Below are 20,183 nucleotides of genomic sequence, written 5' to 3' on the forward strand. Positions count from 1 at the left end.
TAATTGGTTAATGATCAAAGTGGGAGGTTTCAGTCCACTGGGGCAGTACCGTCTCCAGGCAGACTGAGCGAGCCTTTAAGCAACACCCCTCCATGGCCTCGGCTTTAGTTCCTTCCTTGAGTTTCTACCCTGACTTCCCTTCATGAGGAACTGGATGTATAAAGCAAATAAACCGTTGCCTGCCCAAGTTGCTTTTAGTCACGGTGCTTCATCTCAGCAGGAGAAGGCAAACTAGGACACAGAGCACAACAAAGTGTGTGTGTGGGGGGGGGGCTCTGCTGTGGCTGTTACACGCTGTCGGGTGACATTAATTTGGAATCTGGGAAGAAGCTAGTCGTTAGCTAAGTGGGTACATGCCAAAGGTTACACCCACTAGCCGGATGTCCTGGGTCAGTAGAGAGGCTGGGGACAAATGGCTACTGAGACCACAGATGGCGCAAGATGATTCGGCTGTGTTCCCCATCCTCACAGATGTGCCTTCTTTGGGGAACCTGAGTTTTTACTCCCTTCGTGTAGGGGTTCAGAGCTTGGCAGGAGTTGGAGAGAGGAGGGTGGAGTCAGAATTTTCTAGGAAGTTGACCTGGAAGGACCTTTTTTTTTTTTTTTTAAATAAAAGGTAACATTTTTTATGGAAAGGAGGGCAGAAAGATCAGTGACAACCTGATGTGTTCTGTGAGCAGCTTGGTGGCTGGCTGGATACATTGGCTGTTCTCTGTAACAACACAATTTTGTAGTTCTCCAGGGCACAGTGACTTCTCACCAGCTACCACCATATAGGCCAAACCTCCCAGGTTGAGGCTAGTCTTGGCCAAAGTTGCCATGGCTGTGGACTCAAGTTGCAGCCAGGCACAGTAGCACACACCTTTATCCCCAGCACTTGGGAGGCAGAGGCAGGCTGGTCTCTGAGTTCTAAGCCAGCCACGGTGACATAGCAAGACCTTGTCTACAAAACAAACAAACCAAAAAGCCAAACTCAAATTGAGAGATTCCCAGGCAGCTCTCACTTCTGAGCAGCTGGCTATAAATTCTGAGGTACCCTAGCCATTCGAGGTGAGCAGTTGGCTAGAATGAATCCTAGAACTCAAAGATACAGGCTAGAACCAGCCGAAGGGAAAGGTGCAGCATGGTCCAGAGCATCCGAAATCCAGCATCCATTGCCCTTCCTTGTGAGCTCAGTTTGAAGTACTCTCCTGGTACGTCAGTGTGGGAGTGTGTGGTTTGATGCCAGCCAGGGCAGCTCATCCAAGCTCCAGATAAACGAGTGTCTCCATTAGGGCTACTATTGCTGCAATGAAACACCCTGATCAAAAAGGCAACTTGAGGCAGAAAGGATCTATCTCACCGGGCAGTGGTGGCGCACGCCTTTAATCCCAGCACTCGAGAGGCAGAGGCAGGCAGAGGCAGGTGGATTTCTGAGTTTCGAGGTCAGCCTGGTCTACAGAGTGAGTTCCAGGACGGCCAAGGCTACCCTGTCTGTCTCAAACCCCCCCATCTCCCCCCCCAAAAAGGATCTATCTCAGCTTACACTTCCATGTCACCGCCCATCCTTGAAGGAAGTCAGACCAGGAACCTGGAGGTAGGAACTCAAGCAGTCAGTGTACTCTCCGTGGCTTGCTTACTCTTCTTGCCTTTACTTGCCCAGGGGTGGCACTGCTCAGCGAGTTGAGCCCTCCCACACTGATCAAGAAAGTGTACCACAGACTTTCCCACAGGCCAGTCTGATGGGGAGGGGCACTTCCTAAGTTGAGGTTCTCTCTCATAGACTCTAGCTGGTGTCACGTCAACATGAGACTCAGTCACTGGCCACGGGCTGAGCATAGTCTACAGCCTAGAGAGGTCAGAGTGATATGACCGGATGGCTCAAAGCCCTAACCTTCTAGTTTCTGGCAAGGTTTACATCCTGAGTCATCTTTGCAGAAATGAGAGGTCCTTTCTGAGTCACCAGCCTCAAGCTGTCAGTCGGGGTCACTTAGGAACAGAGGACTGAGGAAACAGCCGGATTCTTGATTTCTGGGGCCTAGAAGTTACTTTCAAGGACAAGGTTTCACTGTGTACCCCAGGCTGGCTCTGAACCCATGATTTTCCTGCCGCCACCCCCAGCTGACTTTTGATATTGATGGCTCTTTCAAAGCAGTCGTGCTAAAGATAGGGGGTTGAGGAAGCTGGCTTGATGGCTCCAAAGGCAGGCACTCCATCTGTGTTGGAAAACGGACATTTTCCTATTACCAGCGTGTAGATGTGTGGGTGAGATTGTTTCAGAAGTGTGTAGAGTGGGAAAGGAGGAGAAGCCTGGGCCGGCTTTCCATGCCTCCGATTCCATCTGGGGAGCCATAAGCTGGCATACTCTCTAACAGGTTTCTTCCACCCACCTCCCCCTGTCCCGTGGAGGTTACAACTGAGCTCAGAGGCTCACTGACTGACTGTTCTCACAATATCTCTCTTTGTTTTGAGACAGGATCTCACTGTGTAGCTCTGGCAGGCCTGGAAGTCACTCTGTAGACCAGGCTGGCCTCAAACTCAAGAGAGTTTGCCTCCTGAGTGCTGAGATTAAAGGTGTAGGGCCATTACTCAGGACACTAAGCTTTTTTTTTTTTTTTTTTTTTTTTTTGGTGAAAATACTCTGCTTTTTGAGTACTCGGAATTGTTAATTATTCAAAGACTACAAATAGTTCTTTGTAAGAGAGACAGCTTGTACATTGGATTTCTGTTTTTCAAAATGATTTACTGGTTTAAGTTTTACTTGATTTTAAGATAATGTCTCACTTCTTAGCCCAGGCTAGCCTCCAAGTATTGATCCTCAAGCCTCAGCTTTGAGTGCTGGGATTATAAGTATGCACCACTATGCCCTTACTCAGTATGATGTGTTTGTTTGTTTGTTTTGTTCATTTATTTCCTTTGAAACACAGTCTCCATGCCCAACCTTGGATGACCTGATGCTACAATCCGGGCAAGAAAGTTACAGACTACCATGCACATAAGGCCACGTTGGAGTCCTTTATTAGCTGACAACCAAGAATGTGTGCTCTTGCCCCAAACACTCGGGACAGAGCGTTTTTAAAGGCAAACACCCCAGTGACATTGCTGTCAGGTGCAGGTCAGGGGAACCTGGTAGCATTTATTTTGGCAGAACACACCATTTTGTTCTGCTTTACACATCGGGCTGTGGTCAGAGTCATGGCAAATCCCAGACGTGTTACCCGAGAGGACATGATCGTTCGGGAAAGCCTCAGGCTCAGCAGTACCTGAGCAGCCACAGACTGGAGTTAGGGTAAGATCAGGACAGAATGCCATCACCTCAGTCACCTCATCGGAACTCTGAACATAACCCAGGCTCACCCTGAATGTGCGACAGCGTGCTTCAGAGTGGTCTCGGTCTCGGGAATGTCTTCGCAGTGTTAGAATCTGAAAAGTGGGAACCTTGAACCACTGTGAAAACTGAAGGGAAAGATAGGGACTTAGGCAGTAGAGAAAATCCGTATCCGTACCCTTTCCCAGCCTTGTTTATGGCTTAGAGTCTTTATTTGCTTCTGCTCAGTCCCTGAAGTTCAGATGTTACATATTTAAATACACATATCCTGTGTTGAGTGTCTGCAGTGTGTCTGGCACTTTTTTTTTTTTTTTCTTTTTACTTCGGAAACACCTTGGCTTTAAATTGGCCTTTAAGTGTAGCGTGCTTTTTCTACTGCCCTTTATCATAATCAAAACAAACCAAAAGGGCACACTTATGAGCCGCACTGCCCTTAAAGCCCAGCGCATTACTGGGGCTAAGTAAACAAGCTCGTGTTTGAAGCAGAGTGAACCTGTGGGGTTTCAGGAAGGGAAGGCAGAGGAGGAGTGGAGCAGCTGGCTGCTGGGAAGATCTGCCTGGAGCTGGAAGAAGCAGCTTAGCTTGACTGAGGGTCAAGCTGGCAGGTGGGGGATGGGCAGTGCAGTCTAATGTCAGCGGTCAGCAGAGGAAGGCGTATTGCCATTATGCTTTTATTTATTGAGCATTTATAATGTGTGTTGCAGAAAGAAAAGAGACGTTTATTTGTTATACATGCTGTGCTTCGATGGTGAAACAGACTTTGAGATGAAACGCAGCACTTAAGATTCACAACAACTTTTTGTTTATAATGATGTCATTTCTCCTTCCTGTTCCTTTAAACCCCCCAAAATACCTACATAAATTGATGGCCTCTTTTTTTTCATTAATTGTTACTAGAAATAGGGGAGGGCACAGTAATTGGTTATCTAATACCAAATGATTTGCCCTGAAAACATACGTACACACATACATACATGCATTAATTGTAGAACAGGTTGTACTTATATATGTAGGAATACACACACACACACAATTTTGCGTCTTCGACAGGGTCTCACTATGTAGTTCAGGCTGACCTTGAACTCACGGAGATCCACTTACCTCTTCCTCCTGAATGCTGGGATCAAAGGCATGCACCAACCCCGCCCAAGCTTCAGTACACATTACTTTTATCAGATGTTTTTAGAGCTGGCTGATCAGCTACTCAGGATGCTGAGGCAGAGGATTACCGAGTAAGTTTAAAGGCAGCATGGGCAACTAGCTGATCAAGACCCTGTCTCAATGCAAACGGTAAGAATAAGCCAGAGATGTAGTTCAGGGGTAGAGTATTTGCCTAGGCCCAGGGTTCAGTCTCCAGTCATATGCAGACAGACACACAGACACACACACACAGACACACACACACACACAGAGCACGATAAGGAAGAAAACAGTTTTGAGTGCTGAATGTGAAAGTGTGGTTTCCTGGTAGAACATTTGGCTAGTCTGTGCACGCCTGGGTTTCATTTTCCTTCTGTTATTCATCCTATGTGCATACGTGTTTTACCCAGAAAACCCAATATCATACGCATAATTCGCCATGTCTGACATGCTTCTCACATAGCCGGTTACACGCCTTTACCAAGCTCCTGTTTATTAGGCTAAAAAAAAATTACCTATAGAATTCCGCGGACTTGACAATAAGTGCACATACTCTTATTTATTTTGCACTTTGAATGTGCCCCAATTTTGGAGACTGGGATTGTTTCTAATTGTGTCATTAAATTCCCAAAATTACTTACTTAACTTCTCACTTGAAAGTGGCAGTAAAAACATGTCACTTGCTACTAATCTTGAAACTGTGTCGGAACAATTAAGGAAAATGGAGGGAGATGGATTCTCTTTCCCGCCCTCCCTCCGATTCTTCCTTATAAGGCTCATCCGTGGAAAGCACCCTCTACCCCGCTGTGCCCAGACTTCTCATGAATCTAAGAAGACCCTTACCCCCAGATTCCAGGCAGATCCTATGAAGTCCAGGGAGTGTAGACAGGTTTGATGTGCAGCCATGTCCTGTCCTGAGAGACAAAGCCACCCATGTCTTAATGGACTGTGGGAATGGGTACAAAGAGCCACAAAGCAGTTTTCCTGACTGTGCTTCTGTGACGCTGGGGAACTGAGCATTGTGAAAGGGGTCCCAAGGGGTTGGCCATGTTTGTAGGATGCGAGATGTGGTAGCACTGTTTGAACAACCCTGTCATTCCCAATCACCATTCAGTAAACTGAGGAGAAAACTAAAGACATCATTCTTAGGGTCTCACTAGATACCCTGGCTGGCCTGAGACTCCCTATGATCTTAAACTCACATTTCTCTCTGCCTCTGCTTCCTGAGTTCTGGGATTAAAGGCATGCACCACCAGGGCAGGCTAAGAAGTCACTCTGAAAAACAACCTTTATCTCAAAGCAGCTTTTGCAGAGTGTGTTTTCCACCTCTCCCCACAAAACCTTTTGGAAGGAACTGTTCAAGAAAGAACTAGTCAGTCATATTCAGAATGACTAATTACCCAGAAGGAGCTAGCAGAAGGTTGTGAAATGATACCATAAGAGAAAACGGTGGAAGAAACAAGAAAACCTTATAGCAAACACTTGAAGATCGAACGAATACCTCACAAACAGGCACAGAAGTGTAGGCCTGTAGCCCCAGCACTCAGGAGGCTAAGGCAGGAGGAGGGTAGAGTTTAAGGCCAGCCTCAACTACATAGTGGCACCTTACCTCTGAAATAAAGTATTTGCTAGTTTGAAAGATAGATTCAAAACAGAGACTCTTTTTTTTAATTTACGTTTATGAGTAAGAGTGTTTGTCTGCATGTATGTGTGTGTACCACCAGCATGCAGTGTCCTCAGAGGCCAGAAGAGGGCACCAGATCCCCTAGAACTGGAGTGACAGGCAGGCCAACAGAAGCCAGCCTGATCTACATAGTGAATTCCAAACCAGCCAAAGCTATATAGCTAGACCGCATCTCAAAAACAAAATGAAACAAAACAAACAAGCTATCTAGAATAGAATTTTTAAAATGTCTAAAATGGCTGTCAGTGGGACTCTCATTATTCACTATAGGACCAAGAATAGAAGTATACTATCATAGGGCTTACATGTGCAACGTTTGGTTGTATAATGTAACAACTAAGTAAGAATATGACAACGTAACACACGAGGGGAAGGAGGAAAAGACCTAGGTGGTGGAGACACCCTGGGTCTCTTTTATAGTTAGAATCAAAATGTATCTATAAATATGTGTCTCTTTCAAAACTGGTAAGTTGATCTGGGACAGGTCTCAGTTGATAGAGGTGTTTGCACAGCATGCAGGAAGCCCTGGGTTTATCCCCGGTATCCAATAAACTGTGTTGTGGTGCTCACCTGTAATCTCAGCGCTGGGATCAGAGTTTAAGGACATCTTCAACTACAAAAGATTTTGAAGCCAACTGAGCTACTCTGCCTCAAAAACAACAAGCTGATAGATCAGTAAATAGATCCATGGTGTGGTAATACATGCCTGTAATTCTAGCTCCTAAGAAGTACAGATAGAAGAATTGAAAACACTGAGTTCACGACCAGCCTAGGCTCCATAGTGAAGCTGTCTCAAAACGCAAAGCCCCATAGGTATATTTATGGAAAAAAACTACCCCAAAGCAAAGGAGAAATACATACACAGGGTCCTGTGACCACAGTACTCACTGTAGAATGTCAGTAGATAGTACACAGAAAAAAAATGATTTGTCCTGTGTCTTTGTAGTTAAGAAAGTCACACTGAAAAGTTCCCAGGTTAAACACAGGATACACAGATACACACACACACACACACACACACACAGAGAGAGAGAGAGAGAGAGAGAGAGAGAGAGAGAGAGAGAGAGAGAGAGAGAGAGAACGAGAGAGAGAAAACAATTAAATATGCATTCTCAGAAGCAGGACACAAAATGAACATAAGGATGTCGTATATATCGAAACTCTTTTTCCTTTGAAGCAGGGTCTCACTACTCCTGGGTAGGCTGAAACTTATAATTTGACCAGGCTGTCCTCAAACTCACTGTTGGGCACTTCCACATCCAACTTCTAAACTTTTATTTCTAAATTCATGTACATGAGTGTATGTGCATGCACACATGAGTGCTATGCCCCAAGAGGCCAGAAGAGGGCATCGGATTCCCCTGGAACTGTAGTGCCAGGCAATTGTGAGCCTGCTGATGTGGGTACTTGAAACTGAACCTGGTCTGCTACAAGAACAGAAAGTGCTCTGGACTGCTGAACCATCTCTCTGGCTCCCCAGAGTGTGTGTTTGTTTTGTTTGCAGAGAAAATAGACTTTACTCACCCAGCAAAATAAACACTCTGGTTCCTGCCTTAGGATAATGTGACAGTTTTCTCTTTGATTTATTCATTCCTTTAAATAAAAGTTGGAGCTAACTAAATACGAAACTCCCTCCTACCTGTAATTACGAGTTTCTATTCCCTCCCCTTCCTCCTCTTCTTCACTCTCTCTTCACTTGCAGCCCAGAGGCTCGAACCCCGGGGCCTTGTCTACTGCAGATGTGCCTAAAAGTATTCCTTAGAGAATTCATGTTGCAGAGGAAGTGGATGTTGAATGTTTAGGAATTATAAATGAAATCTAGAAATCAGAGGTGTGTTTCAAAGCAGCATGCAGAGTTTTGTGGCTGTAAATAGTATGATATAGAGGAAGAGTGAGTATCCAGAAATGAATGGAATTGGAAAGTAAGCTGTCTGGAAAAGGATGGATACAGCTAAAAAGTAGATTAATAACTAGAAAATAGGAAAACGCTTGGTGAAAAGGACAGCCATCCGTGTGACCTCATCCACCAGCATGCTAGAAAACGGGGTGGAAATACAGAAACTGAAAACCAGAAGGCGATTGTGTGACATCACAAGTGGTATATCTATGCAAATCTGAGGTCTAAGAAAAAAATAGATATTATTCTAGGAAAATGGGATTGCCAAGTGTGGCCCCAGAAAACAAATTCTGTAGTTTTGATAGGGAATTCTTCACTATTCTTTACCCTAAGAATATCAAGCACTAGGGATTTTCTTTTTTTCTGACAAGGTTTTCCATCACTAGGAGTGGATCTAAGGGTGTTGCTTATGAGGTAAGTGATCTATTTCTCAGCCACACCCCTGAGTCTCTGGAGGATTCTAGGCAGGGGCTCTACCACTGAGCCACACCCTCAGCCCCTCATTGGAGGATTCTAGGCAGGTGTTCCACACTGAGCCACGCCCCCAGCCCCTCAGGGGAGTCTAGACAGGTGCTTTAGTCTTGACCTACAGCTTTAGCTGCCCAGAGTCTTAACCAAACCAAACAAACAAACAAAAAACACTCTAGGACACATTTTAGAAAGCTGTCACTGTGCCAACATCAGAACATCAACATCATTGGTTTTTCTTGTGCTACTTAGCATACAGTGCCTGAGAATACCAAACTGGCCAACACCGAACCATTGCTCCCAGGAAACCATGTTTATGCACATATACATATATACATATACATATATATCACATATATAATCTATATGTGATACATACACATATATATATATCTATCACATAGATTATAACCTGGAATCTTGAAACCTCGTCCTTTTTGAGCATACGTTATTTTATGAAAGAGAAGTTGAGGTTCAAAAGGATTGAGTGATGTCATCGATTCTCCATGCCCCAGTTGGAGTGGAATCCCCATCCAGTTGACATCAGAGCTGGCATCCCTGCTGCACTGACCCCCTCCTGTCCTCACCCTCTTTTTGTGTTTGCATGCGCGCTGAGAAGGATGACTGGTTCCCACTAGGACCCGTGCGCACTGGGCATCTTGAATTGGTCACGGCCCTGTGTGTGCACAAATGACTGCTGCATGCACACTGGAGGTGCTGAGATCACAGGTGTGTAGCACCACACCTAGCTTGTGCCCCAGACCCTTGCTGGCCCTTCTGCAGTCCTCATCTCAGCAGAGGACTGGAGGGTAGGCCTGCACACCGCACCTGGCTGGTTCGCATGCACGCACCCGGTGCTGCTCTCTTCCCCCACCTCTGCTGAGACCCAGCACTTGGCAGTAGGCACTTTTACCCGTGCTCCCTTCTGGGGGACACGTGCAACATGCCTCTTTTTGTTAATGACCTACAGTCCCTGTTCCTCTCTTACGGTTCTTTCTGGAACCCTTACCAGTCAGGCTCAAGTGCCTAGCTTCCCCACAAAAGTGCTTAGTGAAATGCCCAGTGAGCTCGAAGATGCTAAGTCACCCAGCCTTGCTCTTCAGGAGTTGCTCCTACTGCTGCATCTGAGCCCTTGGGTCCCCCTAAGGCCATCCACTCCTCAGTTTCTAGCCTCTTCTTAAATGAGACCCCAGGTCTCTTCTGTCTACCCTCATTTCTAAGGTCAGCATGCTGGTGCTCCCATTCATGACCCCACTCAGGAATTCCCCTGAAATGGAGACATGTGTATCGGCCCCTTAGTTGCCCAACTTCTTCTAGTGTCCAATGGGCATTTCAGATGCAGAGGTCAAAGCCCTGGCCTGCCCTGGCCTGCCCTTGTGTTTTTCATATCTGCAGCTCAAAGCAACATGTCTGACCAGCATAGGCCGAAAGGCTCTGAAAGCTCTTGCTCATTCGGACCCTCCATGGACCCCCTCAGCAAATCCCACTTGTAAGCACATACAATGTCCAAAAGGGTGACTGTCTCAAGACCGTGCCTTTTCTCCGCCCGTGTCACTACAGCAGAGCCTTGATGCGAGCCCAGCTTGTTCCCTTATTTTTAAGATGAGTGTAAACCGTGGCTTTCATTATGAGATGTGAAGACTGCCTGTCCTTACACTTGTCTATCCACCTCCCGTGATCTCTCTTGTCCCTTCTCATCTCCTTCCTGCTTCTGCTTCTGACTGTGTCCCAGCTGAAAAGCTCGACAGTGCACACAAGGAAAGCGTTGAAATACGTGGTCTATTTTTTTTTTTCATTTGTCTCCGTCCTGTCTTGCTCCCCGTCCTTCTAGTTCTCTTCCTCTACCCCGCATAGCCAAGCCTTCTGCTTCTGTGTCTCACGTGTGTTTTATGTCTAGATCTTCATATGAGGGAACAATACACTTCATATGTGTACTGTTGATCTTTCTAAGCCTGGCTTATTTCACCCAGTGGTCCAGTTGGACCACTCACGACTCTGCAATTGTTTGTTGAAAAAAAAAAAAAAAAACCTTTAAGGGGCTGGAGAGGTATCTCAGTGGTTAAAAGTACTCAGTTCTCTTCCAGACAACCTGAGTCTGATTTCCTGTGCCCGAGTCAGGCAGCTCACATCCGGCTATAACTTTGGCCCCTTGGGTTCTGACGCCCTCTTCTGGTCACTCGGCACCTGCACTTTTGTGGCGTATACTCACAGAGACACATGAAATTAAAAAAAAATCTTCATATGTAGAATGTATGTGTGTCATGTAAGTATGCATGTATGCGGCATGTAGCCAAGCATGGTGGTGCATGTCTGTAATCCTAACTCGAGGCAGAAACACAAAGATCAGTTCGGTGCTGGCCAGCCTGGGCTACCTAGTGATACCTTGTCTCAAAATAAAATATAAATCCCCTCTGTACTTTTCAGGCTTAATGAGTAGAAAACAAACTCCTAACTCCCCTTTGCACACCCCACCCTCCCAAGCTCTTGTGTTACAGGCCCAGCGCCCTGTGGGACAGAGCTGTGGGACAAGGAGATGTGCCCTCAGGTACCCGCCTCCTGCCCTTGATACCTCCTCCCCCTGTGCCTCATCTGCACTCAGTGCTGTGCCCTCCTGGCTGTTCTTGCTAGTACTCCTGTTAGGCTCAGTACCATTGCCCTTCCCTTGGGAATCCACTTGGCCCACAGTCACCTCCAGATCTCTGCCAGACACCACTCCACCAGCATCAGCACCCCATCTTCTTTTGAGACAGGGTCAAACTATACAGACCTGTCTGGCCAGGAGCTCACAGAGATCCGTCTGTCTCAGCCTCCCACGTGCTGGGATTAAAGGCGTGCGCCACCACACTCACACCCAGCTACTTTGAAAACAGAAAAAAAAAAATTTTTTTTTTTAGATCGATTTATTTTACACATGCAAAGTGTTTTTCTGCATGGGTGTATGTGCACCAAGTGCATGCCCGGTGACAGTGGAAAGCAGAGGACAGGGTTGGGTCCCCTGGAACTGGCCTTAGGTTGTGAGCTGTCACGTGCCTTTTCCTTTGTTCTCTGTGTACTGGTCTTGTTCTTTTGGGTCCAGGACTAGATTCTTCGACCTCTTGTTTCCACCTACTCAAAACATGTGTGGCTTTCCTGGCTTCTTCCTAGTCTGTTTTTCTTGGGCTTCTGTTTACCGTATCATAGGTTTCATGTTGCAGGATTTTCGTACTCCTTCAAAGCAAGGTATCTCTGGAATAAATCGGGTTAATCCACAGATGCTGCTGGTGGCTTCTGGGCAGGCCCAGTGGAGCCGGTAGAGCCTGCAAGACTTAACCTTCTCACCAGCCTGCTTGTCATCTGTCACGTGTCACAGCTTTCGTCAACTCTAGGGCAGGAATGCTTCCATCCTAACAGATGGATGGGAATTTAACCAGACAATAAACCATGTACGTGCCGTAAATATGTTTGCCAAGGGCATGGTTCCCAGTGCGGGGCTCTGCACAGCTGTCTTCCCTTGAACTCCCCGATTCTTGGTGAGATGATTTGTTAACTCTGAAACAGCATTTCAGAGAGTTAATGGGTCGTTGGCTTCTCCGTTCCCAGCAGCCTAATTATCGGGAGATGGGAGGGAACAGTTTTTATCAACAAAAGTTACTGATGTGAGATTTTTAGAAATGAACCTTCTGTGTTCCTGAGTTGAGTGTCATTATTCTCAAAGGGCCTGACAACCTTCCGGACATTGCCAGCATCACGCTTGCGTGCCCTCAGGGGTCCAGATCATGAACTGTGAACAGTCCTCTTATTCTCCTCTTTTAGTACTTACATTGCTATCCAAGCTGCTACTGAAATGTTTTTGGGGATGCAGATCTTTAAAAATACAGTTCAGAGGGCTGGAGAGATGGGTCAGAGGGTAAAAGCACTTATTGCTCTTCCAGAGGTCCTGAGATCAATTCCCAGCACCTATACTGTCAGCTCATAACTGCCTGGAACTCTAGCTCCCAGCGCTCTGACACCCTCTGCCGGCTCTGCGGGATTGTGCGTGTGAGTGTGTACACACACATGCACACAGATGAACAAGAATGCAGGTCGTCCGTCTTCGTCTTCCTGCTTCTCCCTGTTATCATCTTCAGACCCATTTTTATTCTTCCACCAAACACTGCTCCCCGCTCAATACCAATGCAAATTAAAATGCGGAGTGTTGGTCCGCTTTGCGCTCTGCGGAGGGTAACTTCCGCTGATGTACGTTTTCGTTGGCGAGATCCACCAGACAAAGTATAAATTGCCGTAGAACTGGGGAAGCGTTTGAGCGAGGCAGATGTTCTCTTAGCGTGAAGCAGATGTAAAACCTGCAAGTGTCTGTCTAATAAAGGATAGCATTTGGTTCTAGACAGCTGGTGCCAAGATTACCAATTAATCATGTTTGAATGCGTTCTTTACTAATTAGATCCCTCTTTGGTTTGTACTGTTCTGGGTATAGTAAAGAGGGGGGAAGGGCACAGATGCTTTCTACTCCTTATACTTTGAATAACCCCCTCTCCTTTTCGAAAGCCTTTCTTCCCCCCCCTTGGAGCCCCACAGGGGATGAAGCCCAAAGATGTGAATGACTGAGCTGGCTCCCCCACTGCCACGATAGGTTTAGAGTTAGGATGCTCTGTTGAAGGCAGTAGCTAGCGCCGTGAACGCTCAGAGCAGCTGGAGAAAAGAGGAGTGTACCTATATTCAACGCTGGCCGATTTTTGTTTTATTTATTTATTTATCTTTGCATGGACAAAAGCTAGTGTTTGCTCAGTTAACGTCAGTAGACAGTCTCCGTGTTTATTTTGACTGGGTGGGAATTGGAATTTGAATGGTGCAGAAACACAGGAGACCGGTCTGGTCTTATATTATCAAAGCAATAAGTCGTGCGTTTGCAAAGATTAAAGATGGCCCAGTTGACGTGATCACTAGGAAAGGTTGCCTCTTTCTGCTGTGAAAGATCAATCAGTGCCACTGTGAATGGTGGCTTTCCATTGTTTGGGATTTTTGTTTTTGTTTTGCCTTTGTACTATCATGTGTAGGGCAGGCCGTCTGTACTTCTGGGCTGCATCTACAGTGCTCTTCCTTGCTTTTCGTTTGGTTTTGAGACAGGGTTTCCCTGTGCAGCCCTGACTGGCCTGGAACTCTTTCTTTAAACCAGGCTAGCCTCAAACTCAGAGATCTGCCTGCCTCTGCCTCCTGAGTGCTGGGATTGAATGCATGTGCCACCACTGCCCAGCACCTTCAGCCCTTTTTAAACTTTTATTTTGAGATGACATCTCACTATGTAGCCTAGGCTGGACTTTATAATTCTCCCGTCTCCACCTGGATAATGGAAGTACAGACTTGAGTCACCATGCTTAGCAGACCCCTCCTCCTTGTCCTCTTCTTTCTTTCTTTCTCCCTTACCCCCTCCTTCCCCATACCCTTCTCCCTCATTCCTCTCCCCCTTCCTCTTCCTCCTTCACTCCCTTCTTCATGCCTCTTCCTCCTCTCTTTCCTCCTCTTCTTTAATGGCTGTCAGTGCCTATTTTTATGAAAGAAAGTTCGGTATATAAAGTTTGTCCTCACACGGTCCTAGAAGGAAACAGGACCAGCTAATAGTTTCCTGGAGTCAATAGTCGGATATTTTGACATTGTCGTAAAAAAATTTTTAAAATTGTATTTGTGTGTGCGTGTGTATGTGTATGCACATGTGTATCTATGTGCGTGCATGTGTGTGGCTGTGGGTATGTGGTATCGTGAACGTCTGTGTAGGTCAGAGGACCTCTTGCAGGAGTCTTTTCTCTGCTTCGGCCGTTCAGGCTCAGGATGGAACTCAGGTTATCAGGTTTGATTGCAGACTACCTGCTCAACGATCTCAACAGCTTGTGTTGCGACACTTTTAGTTATTAGGAATATTTTATTAGTGAGTTTTCCACAGGCATCTGAGTGGGTTCTCCATGTTTTTATATTTTTCTTTTTTTTTTTTTCTTTTCTTTTTTTTTTTTTTTTAAAGATTTATTTATTTATTTTATTTATGAGTACACTGTAGCTGTCTTCAGACACACCAGAAGAGGACATCCAATCTCATTACAGATGGTTGTGAGCCACCATGTGGTTGCTGGGATTTGAACTCAGGACCTCTGGAAGAGCAGTCAGTGCTCTTAACCGCTGAGCCATCTCTCCAGCCCCGTTTTTATATTTTTCATGTAGTTTTTCATGTAGTGTGTGTGTGTGTGTGTGTGTGTGTGTGTGTGTGTGTAGCATATACTTGCCAAGACAGTTGTATAGAGGTCAGAGGATAGCTTGTAGGAGTCTGTTCTCTGTTTCTACCAAGTGGGTCATGGAGATGGAACTCAGGTTGTCAGGCTTGGCAGCAAGCACCCTTATCTTCTGAGCCCACTCAGTGGCCCAAATTCATAGTGCTTTTAAAAGATAGAAAAGGTATTTAAAGGGTAGGAGAAATACATTAATTTTCAGGTCTGAAGATAAATAGCCCAAGTGGTTCTTTTTTTTTGTTTTGTTTTTTGTTTTTTTGGTTTTTTTTTTTTTTTTTTTTGGTTTTTCGAGACAGGGTTTCTCTGTATAGCCCTGGCTGTCCTGGAACTCACTCTGTAGACCAGGCTGGCCTCGAACTCAGAAATCTGCCTGCCTCTGCCTCCCAAGTGCTGGGATTAAAGGCGTGCGCCACCACCGCCCGGCTGTAAGTGGTTCTGTTTGAAAAAGCGTTGTTTGAAATTTTATGTGTACGATTGTATGACTGCATGCACTGGGTACTGTACATACAGTACCCCAGAGGCTGGAAGGAGGCATCAGATTCCCTGGGGCTGGAACAACAGATGGTTGAGAGTTGCCATGTGCATGCCAGGAACTGAACCTACGTCCACTGTAAGATCAGCCAGTCCTCTCAGCCACTGAGGCGTCTGTCTAGCCCATAAATGGTTCTCTTAGTAAAATGTTTTATTACTCTTAGAAAAAAAAAATCCTGCAGGTAAGAATGAGCAAAGACGAGCCAAGATGAGGATTTGGCAGCTTGGCAGCAAGTGTGAGCATCTCTGACCTGTCCCAGACACCTGAGGTCTGTGGAGTGTGGATCTTTGTGTTAACGTGTAGGTCACACCACTTTTTACACAGTGTGATATCAGCTCGGGGGCCTGGCTTTTGGAACACCGGAGTAAAGGAGTCTGTAATAGCAGAGATTGTAGCTTCTTAAGTCATTTATACTTTTGAAAAAAAAAAATGTGTATGGTGTGTCTTTATTGCTGAGCCATCTCTCCAGCCCCAGAGGTCTGAGAGATATTATCACTTGGGTCTAGTGGTGATTTGTGGGTTTCTTTGTAGTTGTGAGTTGTGTGAAACCATGAACTTCGAAATACCCCTTAAATGAAACAAGTTCTGTCGGGCTTTTAAAACCATTTTTACATGGAAACGGATCTACAAGAGTAGAGAGAATAATGACCCCGCCCATCCCCCCAGCATCTGCCTCCTTTTGGTTGTTTTGAGGCAAGGTCTCTTCATATAGTCTCCGGGTCAACCTTGAACTCATGTCTCAACCTCCGGCTGGTGGGATTGCAGGTGCTAGCCTCTGTGCCTCACTCTGTCAAGATTTCTGGTAAGCGCAGGGCATCCTGTCTCTCCTAAACTCTGTAGTTCTGCATCTTGTTTCTATAGTAACAGTGGGCGTTTCAACGAAACTAGGTCAAGTAAACCCAGTAGTTCTCACTTTGTTTCAGGAAGTAGAGCGAGAAATCTCATTCAGGACGGAATGTGGACTGTACTATTCTTACTACAAACAGATGCTGCAGGCTCCGACCCTCCTGCAAGGTAATCTCAACAGCTACTGATGTGGGCATGCTGACTCCCCTGTGTTGTTTCCCTCAAGCCTCTCCCCTCCCCTCTTTCACCTGATGCATTGTTATTTAGCGTGTGTGTGTGTGTGTGTGTGTGTGTGTGTGTGTGTGTGTGTGCGCGCGCACACACACACGTGTTTTTTTTGTTTTGTTTTGAGACAGAGTCTTTTTACATGGCCCTGACTGTCCTGGAACCCATAGTGTAGACCAGGCTGACCTTGAATTCAGAGATCCACCTGCCTCTGCTTCCTGAGTGCTGAGGTAAAGGCATGAGCCACCACACCTGGCTCATAATTTTAAATGTATGAATGACTCACCTTCATATATGTCTGTGTCCCATGTGTATTCCCGGTGCCTGTGGAGATCAGAAGAGGGGATTGTGTTCCTAAGACCAAGTTACAGGTGGTTGTGAGCCGCCATGTCGGTGCTGGGAATCAAACCAGGGTCCTCTGGGAGAGCAGCCGGTACTCTTAACCACCAAGCCATCTCTTGAGATGCCATAGCTTCCAGTTTTATTTTATCAGATTGTAATCCCTTTCATGGTCTATGTCTTCTCAGTTTTCAAAGAGGACCAGGGGCAAAGGAGGCAGGTAGTGTCCCAAGAAACCCAAGCAATGAAATTCCCACCGCTACCAGTACCTTCCACACAGTCACCATGGGAATGCCTGAGATGCTGTGAGCCGGCATCTCTTGTGTGTGCTGGCCCTCTCTTCTTGAGAGTTTATCTTAACAGCTTTAATTTAACCTCTGACTCTGCCTTCACCCTACTGACTAATTCTGAATTTTTTTTCCAGCATCAAAGCCATAATATCTGGTTTGGCAAGAGTCAGGGTCCCTGAAAATTTAAGTTATCCTCTCAGGATGCTGAGGGCAGGGGTGGCATCATGGAGCTGGGTCTCTGTCCCCTGGATGCTGGCATAAGCCCAGGTCAGGGTCTCAAAAGCAGTAGTTCCTCAGAATGTATCTGTGACAGAAGCGTGTTGTGATGAGATAGCTCTTCCTCTCCGGAGCCATCTGTGGGCATGACACGGGGTAGATTTGTTTCTGTAAATCCCAACCTGTGAGCCCCTGCCACGTGGCCAAACCATCTCTGATGTCATTGATGGTTGACCCAGGGCAAGCGGTCCTGTGATGAGTAGTTTTGAAGAAGAAATTATCTTTTAAGAAATCCTTTGACAACTTCTATGTGTGTATGTAATGCTTTTGGTCATTTTCACCGTCCCCATTATCCACTGTCATTCCCCTGCATCAGTTAAGCAACTTCCTTCCCAGCAAGTTTCCACCTACCTTCATGTCGGTTTTGTTTTGTTTTTGACCCACTGAGTGCAGGCACGGTTGCCAGCATAATCATTTTTGGATGTTTACTGGAGCCTGGGCAACTTAGCAGTAGTTATACCATTGAAGAAAATCAATCCCCTGCCCCAGCTAACATTACTGCCCGCAGCTTCTCAGGGAATAAGGTGGGGGGGGGCAATCTAATTTTTAATTGTCGTTTCTAATTTTTTGAGAAGCCTTCATACTGGTTTCCATAGCTGCTGTCCTGGTTAAGACTCCCACCAGGAGCTGGTGACAGTTCCGGGAGCCAATTACTCCCAGGAGCTGGCGATGGTTCCTCTGTCCCTGGATCATCTCCAACACTTGTCGTCATTTGCTTTCTTGATGACTGCCATTCTGACCAGCATTAAATGGGATCCCAAGTCGTTTTAGTTTGCATTTCCCTAATGGATAATGATGGTTGACACTTTTTAAAATATTTATCAGCCATTTCTGTCCTTTCTTTTGAAAACTGTTCAACAGTTCATTAGCCCATTTATTGATTAGCAGTTTTATTTTTATGAAGTTAAGTTTTTGCAGTTTTTTATGTAGCCTAGATATTAATCACCTGAGGTCTGAGGTGTAGCTGGTAAAGATTTTCTCCAATTCTATAGGCTTTTGTGTCCACTCCAGTTGTTTCCTCCGATGTGCAGAAGCTTTTCGATTTCATGCCATCACATGTGTCTGATTGAGGGGAGGCTGCCCCGTTGGGGTTCTGTTCGGAAGTTCTTAAGTGTGCCTGTATTGTGGCGCGTCTTCCTCTGGCGGGCGTCAGCCTTGCAGGGTGGCTGGCTCTGTGGTTTACTCTGAGCTGTTCTGAGCACACTCACAGTGTGATGCTAAGTCTGTGAGTCACGCTGAGTGACTGGAGAAGTGCCAGTTGTAATCTTTCACTCTTGGTTTGTCTTCATGTGTGTCCTTAGGTTTCCACGGCTTAATCTATGACAACAAAACCGAGTCCATGAGGACCATCAACCTCCTTCAACGGATGAACATTTACCAAGAAGTTTTTCTCAGTGTTTTATATAGAGTTCTCCCCATACAGGTATGCGGTGTTCTCTGTCCTTGAGTTCGTAGGGGCTGATGAAGGTCCACATTGCAGCCGGGCAGTGATGGCACACGACTTTAGTCCCAGCACTTGGGAGACAGAGGCAGGCAAATTTCTGAGATCGAGGCCAGCCTGGTCTACAGAGTGAGATCCAGGACAGCCAGGGCTATACAGAGAAACCTTGTCTTGAAAAACAATCAAACAAAACAAACAAACAAAAAAAGATTTCTTTAAAAAAGGTCCGCACCACCACTCAGACTGGATGTCTCACTCTGGGTCTCCTGACTTCAGCTGCCCAGGTAGAGAGTCCTTGCTATGAGCACTGAATTTGCTTTGTTTTGTTTTGTTTGTTTTTTGTTTGTTTGTTATTGTTGTTGTTTTTAACTCTATAAGATACTGTTATTTTTACAAGTAGAGTCTCCTAGCTTGTGTCATAATTACGCACGCAGCCTAGAAACTTGAGAAACAGTTTCATTTGAAAATATGTAGCCATTCCTCTATGTGTAACCTATTTCTCCATGGCTTATGTTTGTCATTTGTGTATTTGTGTGTTTGTTCTTGTTTTTATTTTTCAAGACAGGGTTTCTCTGTGTAGCCCTGGCTATCCTGTCACTCTGTAGACCAGACTAGCGTCCAACACATGGAGATCCTCCTGCCTCTGCCTTCCTAGTGCTGGGATTAAAGGCATGGGGCCACTATCCGGCTCTGTGACTTGTCTTTATGTTTTAAAAAATATGCCTGGGATTGTCAGATCATAGTCAGCACTTCTCACATGACTGAGGCAGAATTAGAACAGGTTAGACCTTGCTTTGTCTAGAGGCTTCCTTGCATCTAGTTTGAAGAAAGGGCTACTTGCTCGTAGGTGGAAAGCATTGATGACCCTACTACTCAGGCTGGCTGCAAGCTCAACATTACCTTTCTACAGACATGTTCTACAAGGATTTCTTTTACTTTGGATTATGTATATGTGTGTATGTGTGCCTGTGTAAGGGTTTGTGCATGTGAGTGTAGGTACATAGAGACCAGAAGTGTTAGAGTCTTCAGGAACTGGAGTTAGAAGCAGTTGTGAGCTGCCAAGCATGGGTGCTGGGAACCGAACTAGGGTCCCCTGCAAGATCCATATACATGTTCAAGCACTGAGCCAGCTCCCTAGACCCCTGTGTGTGAGCCAGCTTGTTCTCTAGGCCCCTCTGTGTAAGCCAGGTCCGTAGGCCTCTCTGTGGATATATTTTTTAAATGCCAGTAAGGAGGGTTGGGACATCTGTGATAAACTTTCATAGTTTAGGGAATGAACCAAGGGCCTGGCGTGTGCCAGGCGTGGTGTTTAAGTGAACATAGCTGCAACAGGCTCATAAGTTTGAATGCTTGATCCCCCATTGGTGGAACTGTTTGGGAAGGGTTAGGAGGCGTGGCCTTTTTGGAGTAGGTATATGTTAGATGGGCTAGGCTTTGAGGTTTCAAAAGCCAACACCATTCCCAGTTAGCTGTCTCTGCCTCCTGTT

At 45.9% G+C, this 20,183-nt stretch overlaps 1 protein-coding gene across 1 annotated transcript in view; it reads left to right on the top strand.

The window, feature by feature from the left end:
- Nucleotides 1-20,183, top strand: part of Dpy19l3 (dpy-19 like C-mannosyltransferase 3) — a 63,660-nt gene that overhangs the window by 7,036 nt on the left and 36,441 nt on the right. The window contains exons 4-5 of the mRNA XM_028754212.1: nt 16,203-16,293; nt 18,557-18,678. Coding sequence (XP_028610045.1) covers nt 16,203-16,293; nt 18,557-18,678 — 213 coding nt within the window. The remainder of the gene's footprint in view (nt 1-16,202; nt 16,294-18,556; nt 18,679-20,183) is intronic.

This window comes from Grammomys surdaster, unplaced genomic scaffold, assembly GCF_004785775.1.
Source record: "Grammomys surdaster isolate TR1022 unplaced genomic scaffold, NIH_TR_1.0 125984, whole genome shotgun sequence".
Classification (NCBI taxonomy): domain Eukaryota; kingdom Metazoa; phylum Chordata; class Mammalia; order Rodentia; family Muridae; genus Grammomys; species Grammomys surdaster.